The following is a 27,466-nucleotide window of genomic DNA, read 5'->3' on the forward strand; positions in this document are numbered from 1 at the left end:
ATTTACTGGATGACAGTTTTACAGGGGGTCATCATGAAGTTCCAGAAGCCTTTACAAGAGTTGGCAATCTAAAATGATGAGTCCTACAAATTTCTATAAAACTCTGCATTAAGAATCACAAAATAATGACTTACCTTTGAAGGCAGATGCTTTGTAATTGTATTCTATGGAAGCAATCACATCCTTCCAGAATTCATATTTCTTCACAGTTCTATTCTGTGAGAAAGCAATGGTTTAAACACCCCAAATCACATCAGTTCAACTGCTTTTTAAAATTTTTTTTTTTTTTTTTAAAAAAAGGTGTGTGCAGCTAGAATCAATGTAATTCTGTAGGTTATATTTGTATATGGAAAAATTATCTGGAGGACAGAAAGGAAATTACTATACCGAAACATAATTAGCATGTTTTAATTGTTGCAGAAGTTAAAAATTGTAACACTCAGCAATCAATGTACTTGACTTTATGCATCTAATAAATAATAATAAATCTTCTGTATCATGCACACTTCCTATTATGTTATGTCTGCAATACTTAGACTCACCTATTCAATAGGCCGTGTATAAACGTGCAAAATTCGAGTTTTTGGGACCACATTTTTGGGCACAAAGTAGTGGCTTAACTTAAGCTCGAGTAATATTTTCAAGGGGATGAAATCCAGTTTGGGGAAACTGCTGATAGTGACACTGTCTCAGCGATTGTTGGCCATGTTTCTGAATTGTGCAGCGAACTGCTGTGCCAGTCTATTTCTGATAGTTTAAATGAGAAGAGAGCAACATGAGAAAGACTCACCAGATTGTTCCCACCAATCCTACTCCCAAATTCAGCACAAGGTATATGACAAGTTAAGGATTGCTGGCATTAACATTATGCATGCAATACAAGGAAAATGAAGGATTTTTGCCAGATCAAATTTTACTCCTGGATATACAGAATATATAGCTTCAAGGCACTACAAAATTGGTATTCTAGCTTGAAGAAAGCAAAAAAAAAGTGTTGAACATTGCTTCCTCTTGTGTCTGCCTCTATTTTTCAGTTTCTAGCCAAACGGCAGTTTTCTCAGAAAGTCCTCTTACCTGCATTGCCCTTCCCTATTCCTCTTGAGGAAAGTTCAACATCTGCACTGTCAATTCATAACCTGAACGATAAGTTTAAGTTACTTAAAGTGTTCGACACACTACTGTTGACATAGTAGAAGTCCAGAAAGCACTTTATGAAATTGCAACTGGTTCCATGATCACAGATGAGAACATGCAGTTCTAAATTTCACAGGCTGACATTTGCTATTTAATTTAAGAAACATGATTTGTTGTTGCCACAAACCTTATGTGGTCTACAATTTGTATGTACTTTGACTGTTCAATATCTAGTTAACTACCAGCAGGACAGAGGCACTCTTCTGCCCACACTAAATACTGTGGTCTTTATGGGATGGAGAAACAGAATGCACTTTAATCAAATGAAAAGGTGTCAGTGTCTTATCAGACCATAGCATTGCTCTCTCATTAGAGAGAAACAACTGGTGGTGGTTTAACCCAAGGGTCACCATACATCAGGCAAGGGGAGAGGTTGAGGAGGAGATTCCTTCATGGTAACCTCAGCCAGTGCGAGAACTGAATTCATATTGTTGGCATCACACTGTATCACAAACCAGCCATCCAGTCAACTTAGCTAACTAACCTCCAAAGACCAATCAGATAAAGCTTGGAAGAAAACCAACAAATTATTTAATTTTCCTGAGGTATAAAACTAAACAGAATGCAGCTTTCAGAGCAAGATTTGGGTACTTTGAGAGTTGAGTCATAAAATACAATAAATATGGAACAAGCCAATCCCTGGTCCAGCATTACTTTCAAACTAAATGCTCATGGCTGTTTTAAGCTGTATATGTTTATACATTAGCCTGGAGCATCTCTGTTTGAGGGTGAGACACACTTGCTGAACTGTCAGAGTAAGAGAAAGAAATTAAAACAACATCCTATAAGTAGAGAATCACCCTTAGCAGCCCACCTTAACTCAAAGTTCCCTTGCAAGCAGCAAACAAGTCATTCCTTTAAATTATCTTTTTATATGGAACTATAAAAACAGGTTAAAGATTGTGTACAATAAAAAAAAGTTGCATTCTGCACCTGAATGTTTGTTCAGCAAATCTCCAAAAAAGATGCAAAGAATTAAAATCATCTGATCATAATGGTGTGAAATATTTGTAAAGGATACACAGTGTAGGAACTGGTTACTCAAGCCAACTAGTTCATGCCAGCAATTAGGCTTCATTTAAGTTTCCTCCTGTCATTACTCATAGAACTCTGCCATTTCTTCCTCAAATAATTATGAAGCCATCACTCAAATACACTATAGTATTCGATTCCACCACTTTCTTTGGTGATCAATTAATATTTCCTCCAATATCCGGGTAAAGAAGTTTCTTTGAAATTTGCGAGTTGATTTCTTGATGACAATTAACACTGTCTCATCTTGCTTATCCCCACAAATGAAAACATTCTCTCTCTTCATAACTTTAAAGCCCTCAATTAAATGACTCACAGCCTTCTCTTTCAAAAGGGAAAGGTTTTCATTTCTAGACAATCTCCACTTTCCCTACTTCTTTTTCTCACTGTATAAACCAGAACTGTACACAGGTTTGATCTAACCAAGATTAGATTCAAGGAGAACTTTTTTAGATTCCACCTCTCTAAAACAAATTCTAATTCCTACTTTGCTTATTTTTTAAATGGAGTTATTAATCGTTGTTGTTACTTAGAGTGATTTATGCTATTATACTCTCAGGGTGTTTTGCGTGTTTGCAAATTTACCACACCTGGAATACTATTTTCCAAGTAATATGCAGCCTCTCAAATTCTCTTATCAAAATGTACTACCTCACATTTATCCATGCTGAAATCTATTTGTATTTATTTGTATTTTATTTATGTCATTGCCTCAAACTAGAATAACATGCAAAGAAATGTTTTAGGGCTGTTCTATTTCTATTGTAGCATCACACCGCCCTACATGCTAAATAAATTAAAAAGAGAAATCAATTTATTCCTTACAATGACAGTGTAACAAATTAAAACAAATGCTGACAAATCGTGTCGGGAAAGGTTTCAAAATATAACAATGTTACTAGAATAGTAACTCACAAAAGTCTTCACAATTAGAAGTCAATTCTAGCTACTTGAATTGATAATGGTAATCACAAACAGGCAACAACAACAGTATAAAGAACACTGGTTTTAAATAACTAACCACTGCATCAGCTTACACAGTTTAGTGCTGTGGGAGGCAATATCTGGGGGAAGACAGAAAATAATGTATAATTTTCATTCTTTTTCTTACCATCCCAAATACACTATTGGACCTGAATTAACGTCAAATCCTAGTTATCCAATTTTTCCAAATAATCCTTCAAACTTCAAAGACCCAAAAACTTAAGTACACAAAAAAGAAAAGAGCAGAAAACGTAAACATGGGTTTCTTAGAGACAGAGATAAGAGTGATGATAATGAGAAATAAAGAAATGACCAAGAACTTAGAAAAAAAAAATTGAGGTCTGTCTTCCTAGTTCAAGGTACAGTAAAGCAAGAGAAAATGCAAGCCATGGTCTCAGGGTAAGGCATTTGAAGTTATTAATATTACTAAAGAAACAGTAACTGAGAAATTAAAAGGACTGGAAACCTAACATTTCCCTGGACCTGACAGCCTACGTCATAAGGTTCTAAACAGGTAGCTGAGATACTGAGAAACACTGGTACATTCTTCTAAAATTCTGACGTTTTGGAGTATCCCAGTGGACATGTAGGTGACAAATGCAAACAACGCTTCAAGAAAGGAGACAAAGGCAAAGCAGGAATACAGGCCAATAACTTTGACATTAATCAGGAAAATGTTGGAATCCATTATTAAAGATATCGTAGCTAATCACTTAGGTCATTGTTATTTGATAAGGCAGTTAACATGGCTTTACAAGAGACAAATACTGTATGACAAACATAGAAGAGCATTTTGTAGTAGTTGTACTGCAAGGACCAATGTGTAGGCCATTGTGATTGATAATCTACATTAATTGCTTAGATGAAGAAACAGAGTCTATGATATCCAAGTTTGTCAATAACAAAAATAAATGGATAAATAAGTTACAAGAAGGACACAGAGTTTGTAACTTGGACAATTTAACAAAATGAGGAAGATGGAGGCAGATGGGAGTATAATATGGGAAACTGACTGTTGATTCATTCGATTAGGAAGAATACACTTTTTTTAAAAAGGGTGGAGAACTGTTAAGTATTGGTATTAAGAGAAATTTAGTTGTTCTTGTGCAAGAAAAAAATTCTCATGAAAGTATAATTAGCATGTCGGAACACAATGGTATATTGCAATTTAACGCAAAGGGGATGGAGTGGAAGAGTAGGGAAGCCTTGTTGCAACTGAACAGGGCACCGGCGAGTCCATTCCTTGAGGACTTGTACAGTTTTTGTCACTGAACCTAAGAAAGAATAGCCTTCCTTAAAAGAAGGCTACAACAAAGGATCACTGGATTGATTCCTGAGATGATAGGATTATTTGTTAGAACAGGCCGAGTAGAATGAACCTATACACTGCAGGTTAGATGAATGAGAAACGATCTCAGTGAAACATTACCATTTTCAGGAGGGCAGGGTAGCCGATGAGAGGATGCTTGCCCCAGAAGAGTCTCAAAGTAGCAAGTACAGGATAAGGGATGGCAACATTTGAATGAGTGAAGAAATGTCTGGCTCAACGGCAGTTGAACCATTGGAATTTTGTACCTGGGAGGGTTGTGGATGCTTTTCAATATATTTAAGGCTGAGTTTGACAAGATCTTTCAACTCAAAGAGAATCAAGAGATAAGGGCGCTGGATGGAAAATGGATTAGATTTTTGGTGGAGAAGTCTCAACTTGTTCACGTGGGTTGATTCAATTTGACAGCATCAACAAGTCCAGTGAGATTTATTTTAATAAAACTAAACCAAGACACAGGAATTCTCATCACCGCAATGTGGTTAAAATGTATCCAACCACTTCATTTTTATTTTCTACAGTATTCATTTGCAATTGTCTCCTCTTGAACTAAACAGAAATCTATTTATAGCAACTGTAAATTTGGGGTTACACTACTGTAAATTTCTTTATAAGAATATCCTACTTTGCAAACTTAAACTTAGTTTAAAACATTTAATCTGTAGCATCCTAGATTTCAACTCAACCAAATCAAATTCCTACAGATGACCAGTGAAATCAAGGGCTTAGAAAAATTAAGCTGTGAAAGCTTAGAAAACTCCTTTGTTTTAATTATTCATGGGGTGTGGCTGTTGTTGGTTAGACTAGCATTTATTGCTCATCACAGATTGCTCCGAGAATGTGGTCTTGAGCTGTCTTCTTGAACCGCTGCGTTTCATATACTGTGGGCACACCCAGTATGGAACTCCTGGATTTTGACCCAGCGACAGTGAAGCTAAGGCAATATTTCCAAATCAAAGTGGTGTGTCACTTGGAGGGGAACTTGTAGGTGGTAGCATTCACATGTGTCTGCTGCCCTTGACCTTCTAAGTGGTAGATTCTGCAGGTTTAGTGCTGCATAACGAACCCTTATGCACTGTTGCAGCGAAACCTGCCAATGATACTCACCACTGCTATTTTGCATCAGCAATGGAGAAAGTAAATGTTGAAAATCGTCAATGGGTTCCAAATAAGCAGATTCATCCTGGATGGTGACAAGCTTCTTAATTGATATCGGAGTTGAACTCTAGGAAAGTGAGCAGTATTTTATCACACTCCTGACATGTGCCCAGTAGGTGGTAAACGGGCTTTGGGGAGATGAGTTATTTGTTGCAGAAATCCAAGCCTCTGACCTGTTCTCCTAGTCAGAATATCTGTTCAGGCTTTAGACCTATGCACAATTCAATTACATCAACATTTTTATACTGTTATTAAAAACTACTTGCTAAGCATTAGCTTTTTGATCACAATAATCAGTGGCCTACAACGCTGACTGCCCTGACTCCATACTCTGAGGTAAATAGAAAATGCTGGAATTATTCAGTCAGGCACCATTTAGAGAATATTTCAGGCATGGCCTATTTAATGTTTCCAGCAATTAGTTTTGGTTTATGATTTTCATCTTGCTGTTTTCTACTTCGGCTTATGTTCCAAATTTTAACTTGCTCCAATGTTTATGGAAAAAAAACTGCAAACATTTTATTCTGAGTGTTACTTTTACAGCTGACCAATTGTGGGCTGACAAAGCTAAGAAGCTGTAACTGCTTGCTGACAAGCACAACACCCAGGGTTTTCAGTGCCACCAAGGCAAGAAACGGAACCAACAGACTTGGCCTCAAACTGGTTCGGAGAAAGGATCAAATCCTTGCTGAGACAGAGAAAATATCAGCCTCTTCAAAGAGCTGCTAAACTGTAATGCAACTGATATTATGTTTGAGGAAATTCTCCGAATCCCCGCCAAGACAATCTTGGAATCTGACCTAGTATGGGAGAAGTTGAACCTGCCATCAGACACGTGAAGAATGGAAAAGTTGCAGGGGCAGATAGGAATTCTTTTAGAGATTTCATGTTCCATCTCCATCAACTGTTCCTGAAAATATGGGACAAAGAAGAAATCTCTGTCGAGCTCAAAGATGTGATCATTGTCACTGTTTTCAAGAAAAAAAAAGACAATAAGGAGTGTGGAAATTATAGAGGAGTCTCCCTACTTTCCACTGCTGGGAAGATCATTCCCCGCTAAATCCTCGCTAAGCACATTCGCCCAATCCATGAGGAAATCCATCCTGAAAGCCAGAGTGGCTTCTGACGAAACTACATTACCATGGAGTTCTGAGGAACGGTCACCGGACCCGAAGCATTAACTCTTTTTTCCTTCACAGACGCTGCCAGACCCGCTGAGATTTTTCAGCAACTTTGTTTTTGTACATAACTATGGACATAATTTTCACTGCTCAAGAACAACAAAAATACCAGGAATGACACCAATTACTCAACGTGGCCTTCCTTGATCTGATCAAGGATTTTGACTCAAGGTAATTGGGAAGTGCTGTGGAAGACTCTGTCAAAGGCCAGCCATCACAGAAATTCAACAACATCCTGTCTCCTCCTCGACAAGATGGCAGCAAAGGTCCTCACTGATGGGAATATGACAGAAATCTTTGAGGCCAACACATGGTCAGGTAGGGACTGGTCATCATCCCCCATCTTTTCTCCATCTTCATTACCACCGTTCTTCCTCGTGGTGTGGACATCGTGTACAGGATGGACGGAAAACCTTTCAACCACAACCAGTTGAAATCCAAGAAGAAACTAACACCGACCTTGTTTGTGGATCTTCAGTATGTGGATAACAACGTCATTGCCGTGCTCTCGGATGATGATTTTCAAGCCTTGCCTAATGCCTTCATGGAAGCATACCAAGAATTGGTCTAGGCCTCAACTTTAATAAGACTTAAAACCCTAATCTCCCTGACTCGATCAAATTCCAATTCATCTGTCCATTAACATCAATGGAGAAATCCTCCCAAATGTGGAACTTTTCTCCTACCTGGGAAGCTACCTCTCATTTGTGACTGACATAATGCAGAGGTTCAACATTGAATCAAATATGCGGAAACCACTTTCAAACACCAAAGATGACAGTCTTCAACAATGTTGACATCATGCTGATACCAAGATCCTTGTGTAAGGGCAGTCATCCTTCCAATTTTACCATACTACTCTGAAATATGGACTGCATATATATGTTACCTCAAGGCCTTTCACAAGTACCATCAACACTGCTTGAGATGGATTTCCTGCATCAGCTGAGAGGACAAGTGCTCTAGCATCAGCGATCCTGAAGCAGCTAATAGCACCAGCATCAAGGCTATGGTCATCCATTGGGCCAGCCACGTGCTTAGCATGGTGGAGTTCTAAGTGCCAAAGAAAACCATCTTCACCCAGCTCAAGGAAGGCACTCAAATGAGAGGAGAACAAGTTAAGTGTTTCAAGTACTCCCTGAAGGCTTCCATCAAGAAATGCGTTAATGCGTGGGAGACCTTTGTTCATAGGAAATCAATATGGAGGAAGCTACTGTGTGGAGTAATATGAGGCTTTGAGAACATTGGTCAGCAAGAGGAAGTACAGAAAAGGAACTGGAGAACAGAACATCAGCAATTTTAAGGCCAAGGATCAATTTCACCACACCCCAGAAACACCTGTCAAATGTGGGTCAGAGATGTGGATCCAGGTTCGAGCTCACCAGCCAAAGACCCACAGCACATAAACTGTGTGAATTTCCTGGATGGACAATTATACTTGTTAGTGAGTGATTCCCGATAACAAGGGGAAAAAAAACAAATTCCAATCATTTCGTTCTCAGAATTACTTTCATAGCTAACTGAAATATTGCTGCAACAAAACAGAACAAATAAAGCCCTTTCTATTCAAAATAAAACTTGTTGCTCTTTCTGAAACAAAATTACATGCAGGGATAATGGAGACTCAAGTTGAAATAAGTAATTCCACTTAGACTTATCAACCAAAATAAATACAAATCTGATAAATAACCGTTTCTGGGCTGTAATTCCACTAATTAGGAACACAGAAATAGTAGGACATTCAGCCCATTAAGTCTGTACTGCCAATCCAAATCATGACTGATCATCTCAATTCCATTTTTCCATATTAATGACATTAAGGGATAATAGAGCTAATCTATAAAAACCTGTTGCTGTGTGTGTTCACAACTTGAATGTTGTCAATGACTGAGAATTCCAACAATTGACTTACCCCGTGTGAAGAAATTCTTCCTAATCTCATTCTTCAATGGCCTGATACCTATGCTGAAGATTATGTATCCTGGTTCTAGAGTTCCCAGGAAACACCTCTGTCCATCTTGTTATGTACTACAAGAATCTTATAAATCTATTGAGATTACCTGTCATTCTTTGAAACTCTAGAGAATACAGATCCATTTGCCCCAATCTCTTCTCTTAAGAAACCCCACTATCCTAGGGACTTTTCTATGTGAAAAAGCATTTTTGACTCACCTGATCTAAAATATCCACTACCCGAGCACACAGCAAAGCTCCTGGCAGGTCAAAATAATTATCATAGAAATGATATTTGCCTGACAAAGGAGAAAAAGGTCAGTTAAAATTTCGAAGACTATGCATTATATTGATACAACAAAAGGCAATTACTAGCATTAGAATTTTCTTAATTAGAATCACAACTTCAACAACAATGGTATAGCACTATTGCTAATTAAATTTTACAATTCAATGAATAAATTCAACATTTTGAACACTTTCAGAATTGCATGCTCTTGCAGCAAATGCATTTTCCTCCAAATAATAACTAAATGTAAAGACAGCATTTCAGCATCAAAAGGACTTGCACATATTAATATCCCAAAAATGCAATTCAGTCATACACATTGATGTTTTTATCCATTTCTTACTCCATACCTGAACGTGCAAATGTTCCATTGATAGTTTTGAAGTGTTTCCACTTTCTCTTCTTTCCATAGGTTTCCAATATCTCTTCTCCTGTCAAAAGTCTAGTGCCATGACTAGCCCTAATTGAAATATCAAATGTTGGTGATTCATTGAATTATACTTAGCTAAAAACAGTTTGCTACAAATTGTGATTGCCTGTTCATCGAATTTTTTAATACTATAATCCATACACCAATACAAAACTGGTTGTATATCATTTATTTATCAAATTCAATACATTAATGATGCAAACATTTCAAAGTTTCCTACTTTACAATTGTGGCAGAAATGGCCTGAAGAAAATTATTTATTTGTATTCAATTTATTAAACAAACATTCCATGGTAAGCCTTATTTCTAACTTAGCACCACCTAAAAAATGTACCTGCTCAAGTAATGAACATAATTCAGCTCTAACTTGACATTTCATCACTAGAATAAATTATTAACTCCAAAAACCACCAATGTACTTTTCAATTAGGACCAAAGGAACTCTTAATTAAACAAATACAATTTGCTGGCATTCACATCATGATTTGCAAGTCAAATTGAAATAATGAACTTCATATTACATGCAGCTGACAGGCTTCCAGCATGGAGACACGTAAAATAGGGTGCATGCTCAGTCTATCACGTTCCTTTATTCTTCATTCGTGGGATATGGTGCTGCTGGCTGGGCCAACACGTATTGCACATCTCTAGTTGCCCTTAAGGTGGTGATGACGAGTTACCTTCAGGAGCTGCTGCTGTCTATTTGCTGCACGTAGACCCACAACGTTGTTAGGCAGAAGTTCCGCGATTTTGATCCAGCGACGTTGAAGGAACAGTGGTATATTTCCACATCTGATTAGTGAGTGGTTTGGAGAATCTTGCAGTGGTGGTGATCCCATGTATCTACTGCCCTTGTACTTCTAGATGGTAGCTGTTATGTGTTTGGAAGGTGCTGTCTAAGAAGCCTTGGTGAATTTCTTCAGTGCATCTGTAGATGGTACATACAGCTGCTACTGAGCATCGCGTGAAGGGAGTCAATGATTGTGGATGTGATGCCAATCAAATGGGCTGTTCTGTCCTGGATGGTGTCAAGCTTCTTCAGTGTTGTTGGAGCTGCACTCATCCAGGCAAGTGGGCAGTATTCCATCACACTCCTGACTTGTACCTTATAGTACAGGCTTTGAGGTGTCAACAGGCAAGTTACTTGCTGCACGTTTCCTAGCCTCTGACCTGGTTTTGTAGCCACCAAATTTATACAGCTAGTCCAGTTCAGTTTCTGGCCAGTGGTAACTGCCAAAATATTGATAGTGGGGAATTCAGTGACGATGCTACTGATAATATCAAGGGGCATGGTTAGATTGTCTCTTGTTGGAGATGGTCATTGCCTGGCATTTATGTAACAAGAGTATCACTTGTCTAGGTCTTGCTGTACTTATACATGGGCTGCTTCAGATCTGAGGAGATGCAAATGGTGCTGAGCATTCTGCAATCATTAGCAAACATCTCCACTTAGTCACAGTCATGCAGCACGAAAACAGACCCTTGGGTCCAACTCATCCATGCTGACCAGATCTCCCAAATAAAGATGGTCCCATTTGCCAGCATTTGGTCCATTTCCCTCTAAACCCTTCCTATTCATATACTCATCCAGATATCTTTTAAATGCTGTTATTATACCAGACTCCACGATTTCACCTGGCAGCTCATTCTAGACAAGCACCACCCTCTGCATGAAAAAGCTACCCCTTAGGTCCCTTTTAAATTTTTCCCCTCTCACCTTAAACCTATGCTCTCTAGTTTTGGACTTCCCTACCCTGGGAAAAAGACCTTGGCTATTCACACTATCCATTCTCATGATTTTATAAACTTCTATAAATTCACTCCTTAGCCTCTGATACTCCAGGGAAAACAGCCTCTCCCTATAGCTCAAAACGTCCAACCCTAGAAACATTCTTGTAAATTTTTTCTAAACCCTTTCAAGTTTAACATATTTCCTATAGCAGGGAGACTAGAATTAAACACAGTGTCCCAAAAGCGACCTAACCAATGTCTTGTGCAGCCAGAACATGACATCCCAACTCCTATATTCAATGCAATGACCAATAAAGGCAAGCATACCAAAGCCTTCTTCACTACCCTGTCTACCTGTGATCCACATTTATGACTCTATGAACCTGTCCCCAAGTTTTCTGTGCTCAGCAATACTCCCAGGGCCCTACCATCAAGTGTACAAGTCCTAGCCTGATTTGCCTAACCAAGATGCAACACCTCACATTTATCTAAATTAAATTCCATCTGCCACTCTTCGGCCCATCAGCCCATGGCCAGCTCTCCCAGAAACAACTTCCTTGAGCAGAGGATGAAAATACTGAGGCCTCAGAGGAAGCATCAACAAGGAACCCTCCTGTATCCCCAAATGGCTGAGATACGGACTCCTCAGTGGGTACTTTAGACTTGGAAAGTGTGGGACCACAAGCTGGCCAAGGAGGACTGCCAGAGGGCAAGAACCTGCTCAGCACCAAGTAGGAGAAAACTATGTGGTGTTGGCAACCAGAAACTTTGTCCACACTCACAGGAATGAAAAGGACCAGCAGACAAGTACATGGGATGAATGACCCTCATTGCCCAGAAGCTGCTGCAATGTAGTGACTGATGCAATCTTCTGGCTGTCTCGGACAGGCTGGCAGCTGCCATGGACAGCAAGGTCCAGTATCCTCAGGATCTGCTGGAGTGATGTTAACACCTATACTCCATACCTCAACCATTGGTCCTCAGGACCAAAGGCATGGCAATGGGATGGGAGTTTGGGGTTGAGGGAGGGTTGTTGACAGGCAACATGGCTCACATTCTGACTGCTCTTTTTTCAAGGAGGCATCGAGCTGGAGCAGAAACCACAGCTGCCACTTCAGAAGTCACCACTTAGAACACTTCTGAGGTAGCTGTGTCTTACACCTTCAAACTACATGCCCCCACTCATATTTCAGAAGTTCATACATTTCGGTCTGCTTCCAACACCCTCATGGGCCACACATTCCACATGATTACCACTCAATGCACAGCAAATTTCTTCTTTTGCTTCTCCTCAATTCCCTTGCCCAAAACATTAAATCTGTGTTCCCATAGGTCTTGTACCATCAGCTACTGGGAATAACTTTTCTTCATCTACCTTATCTAAACCCATTATAATTTGGCATACATCAATCAAATCTCCCTTCAATGAGTGGCTTACTTGGTCATTTTTAAGAAGTCATTTCAGAATCCATCACATTGCTGTGGCTCTGAGTTTATATATAGTCCAAGTCAGGTAACACCAACAGATTCTCTGCCCAACCAGATAGAGTTTTAAAGTAATCAGTGATGGTCTCAGTAATGGTGACCATGATGCTATCTTTTAATTCTTGATTCATTAATTGAATTGTAGGCTATGTTGGCTGGGCCAGCATTTATTGCCTGTTCCTAGTTGTCCTTGAAAGGATGGAGGTGAGCTGCCTTCTCGAACAGCTTCAGTCCATGTGCTGCAAGTACATCCTGTTGTGGACCAGGCCAGACCCGCTCAAAGTATTTTAAGAAGGGACCAAGACCCTAACATTTTCTTATTTTTAAAAGGTAAACGTGAAGTTGCTGTTCCAGATGCAATGTGATTGGTCAAACTACTCGCCATTGTGTTTTGCTTAATATATTTAAATACTGTAGTTAAAATATAACCAAAGAAAGAGGAATTTAGAATAACTTAATTCTATTGGAAACTTAAAAGAATATTAGATATAGTAATTACCAACTCATCACTACTGTTCCAAAATAGCAACATCCCATACACACACCACTTGGCAAAAAAGGAAAATTCAGACAGATTCTTACCTCAATTGCTCAATGAAGTTATCCCTTTCCCAATTTCAAAGTTCTATATCAAACTATTACTTGACCTTCTGCATTACTCATCTCAGTTTCATGAAATGATGATCACTGTTCGCCAAATGCTCCCCACAATGTGCTCAACCAACTCAAGCCACCAACACATGGTACAGTAACATGCTATACAAGGACTTCTGCTAAACAGATGTCAGAAATTCCTCTCCCTCCTTTCATTTAACTCCAACCTTACCTCTACCAATATTTAGGTAACTTATGTTGCCACAATAACTATTCGATAGCTTTGCATATCTGTGATTTCTGTAGTGATGTGTTCCTTGATCTCTCTCACTAATTAGAGGCCTACACAGTATTACAAATCTAAAAACTTAAATGCTCACCTCAGAACTGTCCCATCTTCACCCAGCTTCAGTAAGTTTCCATCTTCCAAGTCCAAAAGCAAGCCTTTGAAACTGCCAAAACCAAAAAGATATTTGGAGTAACAATTAATATTGAAATTCAGAAGTTCACCGAAAAGATCTGTTGATCTAAGTCTGCTTACTATTCAGCCATGCACTGCGCACTTTTGCCCCTTTTTTGGGCCAGTAATCATGGCATGAATTGCACTCATTTAAAGTATTTAGACATTCAACTTAGTTTCTTGGCCCACTGAGGATAGATTGGGAGGCAGAAAGGCTGACACAATTACAGAAGACCAATTTCTTCCCATTGCTCTGGCATATTGGTAGCAGCATGATCAGCAGTTGAGTGACTAAAAGGTACAATTAAGGTCTGTGTGTCCATGTGGGGTCCATCAACCCCCAAGCTGAGAATGGTCATGCTGAAAACTGACAACCCTCGCCCCACCCCAGCCACCTGCCCCATAAAGACAAAACTAGTCTTCGAGAGTGCCTTGCACTGAGGTTCAGCAGCTTTAGGTGTGGGTTGCCATACTCAATTGAACAGCAACCTCCGTAGGGATGGAAAAGTGTCATCCCAGTGTCCCACCACCTGGCAAAGTACTGGTAGGGCTTCAAATGTCCCCAAAACTGTTGAGCCCAATGAAGTTACCTTTGTACAAAAATAATGTTATTGGAAAGTTGTTTAAGTCAGAACAGACCAGAATAAGAGATTTCCTTGGCACTGCAAATCTCATTCTCCTTCATTTCAGGCACAGATCAGGACTCATGGGCAGGACCTTTCAGGGCTAGAAACCCAGAGACCGGATGAGTCAGTAGGGAATGTATCCCCACAAAAACTTTGCAGCTATTTAACATTTGATGGAGTGTCAACTGGCTATGGATGAGATTTTCATCCTGTGTGGGGAAAAGGTTTCAACTTAAAGAGCTGCCAGTCACTTTGATTGGCTACTAACTGTATATCCCCACTACAGCAGGTTCAAACAATGGTCACTAGTGTGACCACAGCAATAAACTGAACAAGAGGTCATGAAGGCTAGTCAGAAGACAAGTTCAGGGTCTCTAACAGGAACTAGCTGTTGGGCCCCAGTAGGGAGGGGTGGTCACTTGGATTTCAGAGGCCAGGTGGATAGGGGTTATGTTCCTGCCGCTGTCATACCCTGGCTCACCGAATAAAAATTGGTGGCTACATACCTGGCATGAGCGTCGCCACGCCACAGGTAAAACTGCAGCCGGGGTTAAATTAGGAACTTAGGTGGCAACTAAATGGCTACATAAGGGCCTCAAGGGGCCCAAGGGTTGACTGGCCATTTATACCTTCACCACCCCATGTGCAAAATAGGAGACAAGTCAGGCTGAGTAGGCAGAAGGAAATCCACAAGCTGCATTTTATGGGCGACAGTCTCAAACTCGCTGACAGGGGGACTAAAGTTTTCCCCTATAATTTTCTTAGTTTATTAAGAAATGACTTTTCCACGATAGTTGTTGCAAAACAAGAGTATGCACAAAATTTGTGCTTTTTGCCCAATTTAATCGGGTGAAACTTTTTTTTTATTTTAAAAGACGTGTTTTCTACTTCTCTATTGTTCTCCAAATCAATGAAGTGTTAACTGTTACACAACTGATGTTGAGCCCATTATGAACCTGCTTGAAGAAAAATCTTTGGACTCAAACAGTTAACACTTTCAATCTCCACACATGCTGCCATTCTTGCTGAGTTTCCCCAATATTTTCTTTTCGTGTTTCAGATTTTCAGCAGAATTTTCCGTAATTTAACTCTTACAAGTTGCTGGTTGTAAAATATCTTTTTTTCATAATTTTTCTTTAATTTTAACTTCTAGGGTATCTAAACGCTTCAGTTAGAGATAGTAGGAACTGCAGATGCTGGAGAATCCGAGACTTTTCTGATGAAGGGTCTAGGCCCAAAACGTCAGCCTTTCTGCTCCTATGATGCTGCTTGGCCTGCTGTGTTCATCCAGCCCTGCACCTTGTCGTCTTAAATGCTTCATTTGTTTCTTCTTGAGATAGTAGGAACTGCAGATGCTGGAGAATGAGATAACAAGGTGTAGAGCTGGATGAACACAGCAGGCCAAGCAGCATCAGAGGAGCAGGAAGGCTGACGTTTCGGGCCTAGACCCTTCTTCATTTTCTGATGCTGCTTGGCCTGCTGTGTTCAGCCAGCTCTACACCTTGTTATCTCTGTTTCTTCTTTGCTCCTTTATATTTAGTAGCAAAATGATGTAACTTACTTTTCATTCTTCCTTATAGGTCAGAAGTCACACGACACCAGGTTATTGTCCACCAGGTTTATTTGGGAGCACAAGCTTTCAAAACACTGCACCTTTATCAGGTGAGGTGAAGGATTGCACACAGGCACTGAATTCATAGGCAGCAAGATCAAAAGGTTATACAAATGGTGTGAGTGGAGTGTCGATAGGCTGAATAATATGTCTCTGCAGGTGATCCAAAGTGTCAGACGGTCTGACAAGTTCTAAAAGCTTGTGACTACAAAAAAAACTGGACTATAACCTGGGTGTCATGTGATTTCTGACCTCGCCCACCCCAGTCCAACACTGGCACCTCCATATCATTCTTGCTTATAACCATCCTTCTGAAACCACAAGTAAAAAAGATCAACACTTTGACTTACAAGCTGCTAAATAACACAGATTCCTTGTAGTGTTCCGCACATTCAATTAGGAACATTACATTATTACAACTAAGACATGACTGATAAGAAGCTGCATTTAAGGTTATTAGTCCATGACTACAATGATCAATTGCGTATCATAATGATAGTGTAAAATATAGGCTATTAATTTAATTTACTACAATACCACAAACTGGTGATTTTTAAAATGGATCATGACATACAAATTAGACTAAAGACAGTCTCAAGTGAGATTAAAATTTTCCTTAAGAACATTTAAATGTCATTTAAGCCCAATGGGAAGCATCAGAAGTTCCTTGTCTGCTATTTGATTCACAGTTTTCTTGATCTCTCTTACAAGCATCAGAAAACCAAGAACTTAAATGATAACTGTAATACTAGCTACTAATGACAATCTCCTAGAAATCAACCAACCATGGCCTCAGGTTAAAAAACATTGCTCAAGAACTCTGAATTGTTTACAACTGTTTATATCTGTATATAACATTGTCATATTCCTTTTATTGGGCACTAACCCCATTTTACTTTGTATTGGTGTCCGTTGTGAAAGCAGAAATGACTGCATGAAAGCCATTTGCTTTGTATTGTGTCTTTAATTTTTCCTCAGGATTAGCAGGTATATAACAAGAGCAATATAACTGCTCCTGAAGAAAACCGCAAGATTGGCTCCTTATTGTATGCTGTAAAGATATCAACTACATTTTAATCAGAGTTAGGGATAGTCTCATATTAAACTTAACCTTTGTCTGAAAAACCAAGACAGTTGTAAACCTGGAAGCCAGTTCAAACCTTCTCAGTGGTTGTAAAACTATGAACTCAGCTCAAGTTCCCCAACTTCTTTTTGTAGGGAATGATGCAGATTTGAATATTCAAATTGAATATTGAATTTCAATTTCAGGCTGGAGTTGAGAAGCACAGAGAATTTTAAGATATTTCCTCTGTAGGGGGACAGAGCTAGAATTTTCTGGATTTTAACAATATTATAGTGGTGTCTTGAATACATAGGTCAGCTAATTTTGTTGTATTAGATAGGCAGATTGCAATCAATTGATTACTGCGCTTATATTTATTTAGAGGATTTTTTGTGTGGTGTGCGCAACATTAATCATTACCCTGGGAGAGCTGGGAAGAAGTAATGCATTGCTATCAATGAAAAATCCATACGACAGTGGGGAAATGCAATCAAACAGCGATCTGTGATAGAATTTAGAGGTGAAATAATAATGAAAATGTAGGGAAGGGTCATCAAATGTTTCCAAAGTAGAAGATGTGCAGTTCCCCTAGAAATTTAAAAAGAAAGTATCTGCAATCATCCATGTAAGAGGAAATAAAGGTAAATTAAAAGAACCAAGTGGAAAATTAAAGTGCTCTTCAATTTTTTGAATTTTACCATTCTGAATACCTTTCCTGCAACGTGGTTGTTCTTCATAGAATCCCGACAGTGTGGAAGCAGGCCCTTCGGCCCAACAAGTCCACACCGACCCTCAGAGCATCCCACCCAGGTCCATCCCCCATAATCTACAATACGGGCAATTTAGCACGGCCAATTCACCTAGCCTGCACATCTTTGGACTGTGGGAGGAAACCGGAGCACCCGGAGGAAATCCGCGCAGACACAAGGAGAATGTGCAAACTCCACGCAGTCACCCAAGGGTGGAATTGAACCTGAGTCCCTGGCGCTGTGAGGCAACAGTGCTAACCACTACGGTACCGTGCCGCCCATAAAGCCTACTGCACCTGGTAATCCCAGGCAGTCTCCCATCCAAGTACTAACCAGGCCTATCTGTTTAGCTTCTGAGACGAGATGAGATCAGGCGTTTTCAGACTAGTATAGCCGTAGGCAAACAGTGAGAAGTACTGTCGCCACTATAAATCAGTAGAAGTGAACTTCTAAAATGTTTAGAGACTCCCCAGTGGGAAATTGAACCCCGATCTCTCGCATGACAGGCAAGAATGCTAACCGCTATACAACCGAGAACGGCAAGTAGTAACCAGTGCTCTGCGAGGCACGGGTGGGGATCGAACCCACGATTTCTGGTTTGAGACCAATGCTGTCCCACTTGGCCATCGTGGCCTTTTGAAGGCTGAATTTTAGCTAATATGTGCAGGGATCCGATGTAGTTTTTGGGGCTAAAGGGATCAAAGGCTATGGGGAGAAAGTGTAGTACTGAGTTGGATGATCAGCCATGTTCATATTGAATGACAGAGCAGACTTGAAGGGATGAATGGCCTATTCCGGCTGTTATTTGCTATGTTTCTAAGTTGCTCCAGTTTGCTCCGAGATCTCACATGTACTTAACAATGCAGTTTTTTTTTCCCCTGATGCTTGGGATTCCGTGTGCTCAGTGAAAAGGATGTTACAATATTAGCCTGACCATTACAAATGTGGCTGAAGGATTGCAATGCTTTATACAAGTGCTGCATCTTTATAGCCTCTTGGTTAATATCTTTAGAATTTAACTTATTTAGTCATAATAAATTAACGCTCCAGTTAACCCAATTAACGCTGTATGATGGGATATTCTTGCATTTCATAAGCAGAGCATTCTCTGATTCACTGAGCAATATTTAAGGACATGTGTCGTTAGAATGGTCATTCCAAAGTACGAGGCACTTTAGTTTAAAATGTTTACCAAAAGCAAGTAATTTCTTGACAGTTAGGAGCAGGAATAGGCGATTTGGCCGAAGAGCTGCCTGTAACCCTTCAAAGGAGAATGAAATGCATCTTTAAGACGTGTTTCAATTATCCACTTCTTAACTCCACTACTATGTCATAGCAACAGTAACAACTTTTTTTTTGCATTAATGTATAATAATTTACATAGGAATGTAATTTTACGCAAGTCCATCGGCACCACATCATCCAAAGACCTGCACATGTGCTCTTAACAAACAGCTCTAATATTTTTACCTTCCAAGCATGTGAATGATTTTCAAATTACATGACTGGAGAAATAAGCTCTATCAAAACAATTGTAAGCTCTCGTCCTGAAATCAATTCTAATATCAGAGAATTGTGGTCTGTATAAATAACAGTTTCTTCCAGGTTATTTCGGACGTATATTTTAAAATGATGTAATGACACACAAGACTCAATGTCTCTTGTCCAACGGATGAATATTTTTGCGGACATGCTCTCTTTGTCATTTCACAGTAAAACAGCACCTACACCAGCCAGCTTGAATGGTTTTTCACAATTCAGCATGGTTGAAACCAGTGCAGTTGTCAGCAGAGCTTCTACATTTTCAAGGTGCTTTAACACTTCTGACAGTTCAAATTGTCGGACTCTTTGCAACAAGTGTGTTAACGATGCAACAAGTGCTAAAATTCGCACCACACTTGCCATAGAAACCACTCATGTCAACATAGACTAACATTTCTTGTTTCATCCTTGACACGGGAATCCAATTTGCCCTTACTCTTACTTCTCAAGGTGCAACTTGGCTTTGTCCCATAATATGACCCAAATAAGTCACCTTTGCTGTGGAAATTTCACACTTAGTCAATTTTATAACCAAATAGGCTTTTTGTGACTGATCAAACAGTTCAGTCGAATGACATGAATGTTCATTTGCAGGTTTGGACGAAAACAGCCAAATCAACGTAAACAATATAATTACACAGTCCATGCACAACTTCACTGGTTACCTTGTTAATTAACTCTTTAGAAGCACAAAACCTATTCAAAATTAATTCTTAATTCAAATATCCAAGCTTTAATTAAATAGTGAAAAAATTACATAAATTACAGTATATATCAAAAATTGAATTTGATCCTATAATCAGAATCCCTACAGCATGGAAGCAGACCATTCAGCCCATCGACGCTGATCCTTCAAAGAGCATCCAACCCAGACCCACCCCATCCCTGTAAGCCCACATTTCCCACGGTTAACCCACTTAGCCTGAACATCCCTGAACACTACGGGGCAATTTAGCACGGCCAATCCATCTAACTTGCACATCTTTGGATTCTGGGAAGAAGCTGGAGCACCCAGAGGAAACCCACGCAGACACAGGGAGAAAGTGCAAACTCCATACTGACAATCATCTGAGGGTGGAATTGAACCCGGGTCCCTGGTGCTGTGAAGCAGGAGCGCTAACTACTGAACCACCGTGCCACCCAGAAGAGACTGATTATGGGATATGTACGAAATGGAAGGTAAATTGAAAAGGTACATTTCATCGCTCTTCACTATAGAAAATGCAAGTAACATTCCAGAAGTAGCACAAATCTTGAAGGGGTAGAACTCAAGACATTTAGAATCACCAGGGAGGAGGCATTGAGCAAATTGCTGGAGCTGCAAGCTGACAAGTCCCCAGTTTCTTATCCTACAAACATGAAAGAACAGCCTCATCATACTGTTGATGCGTTGGTTTTAATTCTACAGACTACCCTAGCTTTGGGGAAGGATCCACTACATTTGAAAAGAGCAAATATAATTTATTTATTCAAAAACAGGAGACAGAAAGCAGGAAACTACTGGTCAATTAGCTTAACATCTGTCATGAAAGAGGTTACAGCAGGGGATGGAGAAAAATTGAGGGTGATCTATCAGACTCAACATGGTTTGGTGAAAGAAACATGTTTAACTAATTTTTTTTTTGGAATTCTTTGGGGACTAACACACACTGTTGTAAAGGGGAGCCAGTGAATTTACTATATTTGGATTTCAAGAAGGCATTTGATAAGGTGCCACAAAGATTATTGTAGAAAATAAAAGTTTATTGTGTAGTGAGTAACATACTGGCATCAAAAGAAGATTGGCTAGTTAAAGGAGAAGAGAGATTAAGCACAGATAGGACAAACTGCAATACCCAGAATAGCAAAGAGAAATTAAGAAACCAGAACATCAAAGAAAAGCATCCCAAAACAGGAGAGCAAAGAGCATTTTTGCCAAGAGAAAAGGAGAGTGAAAGGGAAGACCAGCTTAGAAGGCTGAAATTAAAAACAGAATACTTCCAACTCTGGGAAACAAACAGTTTGATCAAGAAAAAACTGAGTTCTAAGCAAAGACCCATTAGGGAGCTGGTTAAATGTATGCAAGCCCTCTCATAATTTGGTGAAAGTATATCAAGACATTTTTTGACTTCTTTTGAGAGATAGCTAAGCAGATGAGAGAGTCAAAAGAAAATTGGACATTGCTTCACGTGAAGCAGACTGATGGGAGTTCATGAGCTTTGTGCCTTGCTTTCTAAGGAAGCTTCTCAAGATTATGAGGTAGTAATAAAGGTTATCATCATACAAGGTGGGCCCTGAGGTTTTTAAGGCAGATATTTCAAAATATCTGGAAGCAACCGGGGATGACAAATAAAATTTGAGGGGGTAAATGAAAACAACTTTGTTAGATGCAGACATTAAAAATAAAAATGTAAAAAGTTGATTTTATGAATTCATACAAAGTTACAAAGAAATCCAAAGTTTGTAACAGCAAAACAAGCAGTCGAATATTTCCGGTAAGATAGTGGTAGAGTAGGGCTTCCGAGCCTGAGAATCATCCCATCCATCTGCTTTTCTTTGTGTTTCTTTTCTTCCCTTTTTGGCTCCTTTTTTGTCTCACTTTACTTACCTCTTGTTGAAGAGCTCAATCACAGCAACGGCATTGGTGGCAAAAAGGCCCAGTGCGGGGACATGGTGGTGGGCGAGCAGACCCGGGACTACTGCTAAGTTCACAATGCCCAGCACGTGGACCGAAGGAGAGGCCAAGACCCAGCACCTGGATCAGGGCTTTGCTTGTCCGGTGTGAGACAGCGGCTAAAGGCCCAGATCAGGACTTTGGCAGTCTGTGATCCCAGGAGCGAGCCCAATGCAGCGATGGAGGTTCCCCCAACATCTGCAGCGATCACGAGTGCAGGGGAGATCAAGCTAGTGCATGGAAAGTGCGCCAAAGTGGAGGAAATTGAGCTTCATAGGACATGCGGTCCCAGCATGGCTATGCACGTAAGATAGACTGTAATGGTTGAACTTTTAGCTTTATTTCTTTATTTTCTGATTTAATACCAAGAAGGACAATAATTTTTAATTTTAATTTTAATTTTTAAACTTTGTTTTTATGTTGTACTGAGAGTGATGTTAATGTTTAACTTTTAACTTTGTTCCTTATTTCTTTTTAACTTGTTCTTAGGTACAAGTAACTGAAACAAAGTTGTTGGAAAAGCTCAGCAGGTCTGGCAGCATCTGTGAAGGGAAAAACAGAGTTAACGGATGAAGGGTCACCGGAGCTGAAAGATGCTGCCAGACCTACTGAGCTTTTCCAACAACTTTGTTTCAGTTACTAGAAGTTCTTATCCAAAGGAAAACTGCCTCCTTACATAGTCAAACCCAAACTCAAATATTGACAAGAAACAAAGGATAGCTGAAGAAATTCCTGTGGCAGTATCTGGAAGACCTAGAACAAATAAGGTGACATTTTTACTAACTAGGTCTTCAAACAAAGATCCGATTCAGTTTTTTCAAAATATGCCATGTGTGCCACATTGTGGGAGAATTAAAACATACAATCAAACTAGCAACCTGAATTCCCATACCAGCATTTTTTTGGAACATATTACTATGCAAGACCTTTCCCTAAAACAAAAGCATGACACCAGTGCATCCTTGCAATCTTAGATATGATTACTCAATTCCCAGAGGCCATACCATAAGAACATAAGAAACAGAAGGAGAGGTAAGCCAATCAGTCCTTTTGAGTCTGTTCTACCATTCAATGAGATCATGAATGATCTGATTCTCTAACATTATACTCTCTGGTCCTAGACAATCCCACAAGGGGAAACAACTCTCGGGATCTAGCTTGTCATATCCCCGTAAGAATCTAATACATAAAACAAGGTCTCTGCTCCTTCTAAATTTCAATGAGTACAGGCCCAAAATATTCAAGCCCTCCTGATAAGAAAATCCCTCGAAACCCAGAATCAACCCTGTGAACCTTCTCTGCAGCGACTTCATATCCTTTACAAAGTCATTTCCTAAGATGCAATGCATTAACCTAAAGGGACCTATCGGACTTCAGCCTCAATAGATCCCTGGTACTTTGCCTTTAGTGGTATTGTATTGTATTATTGTACTTGCTTCCTCACCCTTTAGCCCCTTGATTGTTTTACATTTTTGGAATGCTTTGAGAGTCTTCCACAGTCAGTTCTAATATAACGCGGTAGTTCCATTCTCGTGCGATCTCACATAAGAAGATTGTGCAGTAGCTGCGCCATTTAAACTAACATGGCCAGAATTGCCTTATAGCCAATAAAGGTAAGGAAAGTTCGCGCTCTACAAATAGCAATCTAAATTCTTCAATTGTGTTAAAGCCAATTTGCGTTGAAGAAACACGTTATGGCAGAACCGAATGATGCAAATTATTTGTTCAATTCTTCTGCCATTTCCTGATATTCCCATTATCATTTCCCGGAGACCTACATTCACTTTGGTCTCTCTCTTCTTACACCAATATTTAATGAAACACTTGCTGTCCTTATTTTATATTACTTGCTAATTTACCCTTAAAAGTTTAATTTTCCCACTATTTGGTATTTCCATCATTTCTATTCCTTTGTTAACCGTGGTTGGTTTATCCCCATCCTGGAATCCTTCTTCCTCACTGGGCTATGTCTATCATGAACTATTTTCTTAAATGTATGCCATTATTCCTCAACCATCTTTTCTGTTAACTTCCTTCCCCCGTCTACTCTAGCCAACTCTGCTCTCATTCCTTTGTAATTATTCTTATTTAAGTTCAGCACAGTTATGTACGAGAAAATTTGCTCACACTTAGACTGAACACTAAACTTTACCATGCTTTCATTTATTAGCCTGCCTCATTACACATTATCATATCTGAATTAATCGGATCCCTGATTGGATCCGCAATCTTTTTTTAATGAAACTATTCCAAATATAATTTCTGAATTCTTTGTTATGGCTATCTCTGCCAACTTGATTTTCCCAACCTACACGAAGATTGAAGATATCCATGATTAAAATACAGACTTTTTTTTAACATGTTCCAATATTTCCTCATTTATTCTGTCCTATGGTATAGCCACTGTTGGGGGTCCTATAAACAATTCCCACCCACCAGCGTCTCCCCCACCCCTTATATTTGTTCATCTCAACCCACATGGATTCTATACTTTCCTATCCAAGATCATCTTGTGCTGTCATACTTATTCCACCTCGTACCAATAAAGCTACGTCATCATCTTTTCCTTCCTGCCTGTTGTGTCCAAAAAAAACACAACCTGAATATTTAGTTAATTAATATTGACCACGTTATAACCACGTCTCCTAAACGGCTATAAGATCATATTCATTAACTTCCATTAATTATTTTTTTTTTCTGAATACTACATGCATTTACCCTTAATGACAATCAGCACCAGTGATGGAAAAGTGAATCCAGTTCTTCTCATGATATGAATTGCTCATAAAGGACCATACGGATCAAGTTTCTATTTTCATGCCTCAAACTTTTCAGGAAGTTGTCAGTCGTCATCTGGATATAACAAAGCTCAAGTTTTCTGCACGCTATCCACAGATTCACGGAACTTTAGAAGGTATCAGCACCTCAAAATAACAATGACACATAGTCATCGAATCAGTCTACTTGTTTAGGTCCTTTTGAATTAGTTTATGATAATGGGATAAGGGAATCTGTGAAACTAATCAAAGAAATGTTTTTAGGACTGAAAGATAAACCTTCCAGGTCAGACTAAGTTACTTTACTCCAGAACAGTCAGCAGGAGCCAGCAAAGTAGCTCAAAGATTATGCATTACAAATAACAATGGAACAATGAACCATCAAATGTGCCCAATCCTCAACATTTCAACCAGGGGATAAGATATTCATAATCATCACCTTTACTGGATGAACCACTAAAAGCATGATTCAGTCATCCATATAGAGTAGTCAAAAAGAATTGGTAAAGAATGTTGTCTAATGGACACCCCAAGTTGCCAGGAAAAGAATTTGCTCTCTCATCGCTCTGTTGAAGCATTATCACTGTCGGGAGGAGGTTAATTACAAAGTGTCAGTAGCATGGTTAGTGGAAGATGAAAGGGATAATGTGGATGAGGCAGGAGGATGACTAGACAAGTCCTAAATTGAATCACCTATCTAGTTAGCTAAGACTGAAAGGTTTCAGAGCTTGGGCATCATACTTTTGTGTTTAGAGGACAGAATGAAAAGAGTTAACAAAATTATTCACTGGATTTAAAGGACACTGTTGGGACCCACCAGAACATACAACTTAACGATGAGTTGATGTGCGGCATTCAGCATTAATGTGAAGCAGAGAGGGAGTGTGCAGCAAGTCACTATTGTAGTGAAGCAGACACAAATGATAACATTTTCCGGTCCATAATCTACTCTGACTCAAAGGGGAGCTAGTTGAAGTCGCAGCAGAGTAGTGCAAAACAAACCTCTGGTGAATTGAGGCAGTAGAACTTCCTGATGAAAGCCTGAGGGGCCAGGCCAGGCCTAGATCGAGCTCAGTTGGAGCAGCAGCTAAACCCTAACAGGAACCTTGCCAGAATTCAAACAGGTAGGCAAAAGTGACAGCAGTGCAAAGCAGTGAGCTGATCGGTAGGCCGTGGATGTGCTGCTTTGTCCAGTTTAAATCTGCATTTATGAAAAGTAAAAGTTCGAGCTTCTTTATTATAATAGAAAATGTAATTAATTTTCTACTTGGCTTAAATTTAGGATTTTTTTTTAAAATGAAGGAAAGGGAGAGGAGCTTAGTCCTGTGTGTTGCATGGCATGCAGAATACGGGAAACCTTTGATGCACCTGGCAGTTTGCATCACAACATCTGCCGGAAGCGCCATCAGTTTATTGGCTCGAGTACCAGGTTTTGGGAACTTGAGAGTTGGCTGAAGGCACTTTAGTGCACTTGCGAGAAAGAGTTACGTATATAAACATATTTTTAGACAATCACCCTGCAGGTTAAAGAAGCACAATCAAGGAAAGAACGGGTGGCCATCAGTCGGAAGAAGGGAAGCAGTCAGGAAATTTCCAGAGCACATCTCATTTCAGGATAGATTTTCTTTGCTGATAAATGAAGAGAGTGACACTTCCTCCAGGGAGCACTTAGCTTGTGGGGACATGTTAAAAACATCAACAGTTGTGTTTTGTGGCTGAAGATGAGGCCAGGATGGTGAGTTAATTTACTGAGGCCAGGATTAAGAATATCATTGAATGGCTACAGGCAATTCTGAAGGAGTCGGGCAAACAACTAAAGGTCATGGTTCCAACACAGTTAAAAGGAAGATACGGTCTTGAAACGAGAATTTAGGAAGCTAGACAGCAGATTGAAAGGCATGACCTCAGAGGATGTCATCTCTGGATTATTCTCAATGTCACTTGCGATTGAGTAGAAGACTGGGGAGATAAAGCAAATGAATATGTAGCTAAACAGTTGGAGCAGGAGGATGGGTTTTCAAATCCTGAAACACAGGGTCCATTTCTAGTTGCACCTTAACCACATTGGGAACAACATTCTTTCCAAGGAGGGGTGAGGTGGTGCTGATGCTCTTGGTGAAGGAGCTAAACTAATTTGACAGTGGAATGCAAAATGGTCTGCAGGCGCAGTGGCGGGTGATGCACAAACAAATGTAGAGGAGAAGCCTAGATACACTTGCACACAGAGCATATATAGTGAAGACAAAAGGGAGCTCAGCATGATTGGATGGCATTTACTACAATTCAAAGAGTCTCATGAGTAAAGCAGAGAAATTGAGGGTGCTGATTAACATTAGGGGATATGATATAATTCTTATCATAAAGAGATGATTGAAAGAGCGATAGGACTAACAGCTCAATATTTTGTGTGTAGAAACTTCAGGCAAGACAGGGACGAGTGTAAAAGAGATGTCACAATATTGGTCAAGGAGTCAACTCCTACAGCAAGGAGGGTTGATACTTAAAAAAAAAGGTGGCCTCATTATGGCCATATGGCTGGAACTTAAAAACAAAAATGGGGGTAGAGTGAACTGTTGATCCACAGGAGAGACAGAAGGGCAGACATGGAGACAAATTTCAGAGAAGT

General features: G+C 39.6%; 1 protein-coding gene and 1 pseudogene across 1 annotated transcript in view; both read right to left on the bottom strand.

Moving 5' to 3' along the window:
- nt5dc1 (5'-nucleotidase domain containing 1) overlaps positions 1 to 27,466 on the bottom strand; it is a 74,170-nt gene that overhangs the window by 28,779 nt on the left and 17,925 nt on the right. Inside the window, exons 3-6 of the mRNA XM_048597026.1 lie at positions 13,739 to 13,810; positions 9,469 to 9,578; positions 9,049 to 9,128; positions 135 to 216 (exon numbers count right to left, since the gene is read on the bottom strand). Coding sequence (XP_048452983.1) covers positions 135 to 216; positions 9,049 to 9,128; positions 9,469 to 9,578; positions 13,739 to 13,810 — 344 coding nt within the window. The remainder of the gene's footprint in view (positions 1 to 134; positions 217 to 9,048; positions 9,129 to 9,468; positions 9,579 to 13,738; positions 13,811 to 27,466) is intronic.
- Positions 18,153 to 18,269, bottom strand: LOC125483239 (annotated as a pseudogene).

The sequence above is a fragment of the Rhincodon typus genome, chromosome 5, assembly GCF_021869965.1.
Source record: "Rhincodon typus isolate 14 chromosome 5, sRhiTyp1.1, whole genome shotgun sequence".
NCBI lineage: Eukaryota > Metazoa > Chordata > Chondrichthyes > Orectolobiformes > Rhincodontidae > Rhincodon > Rhincodon typus.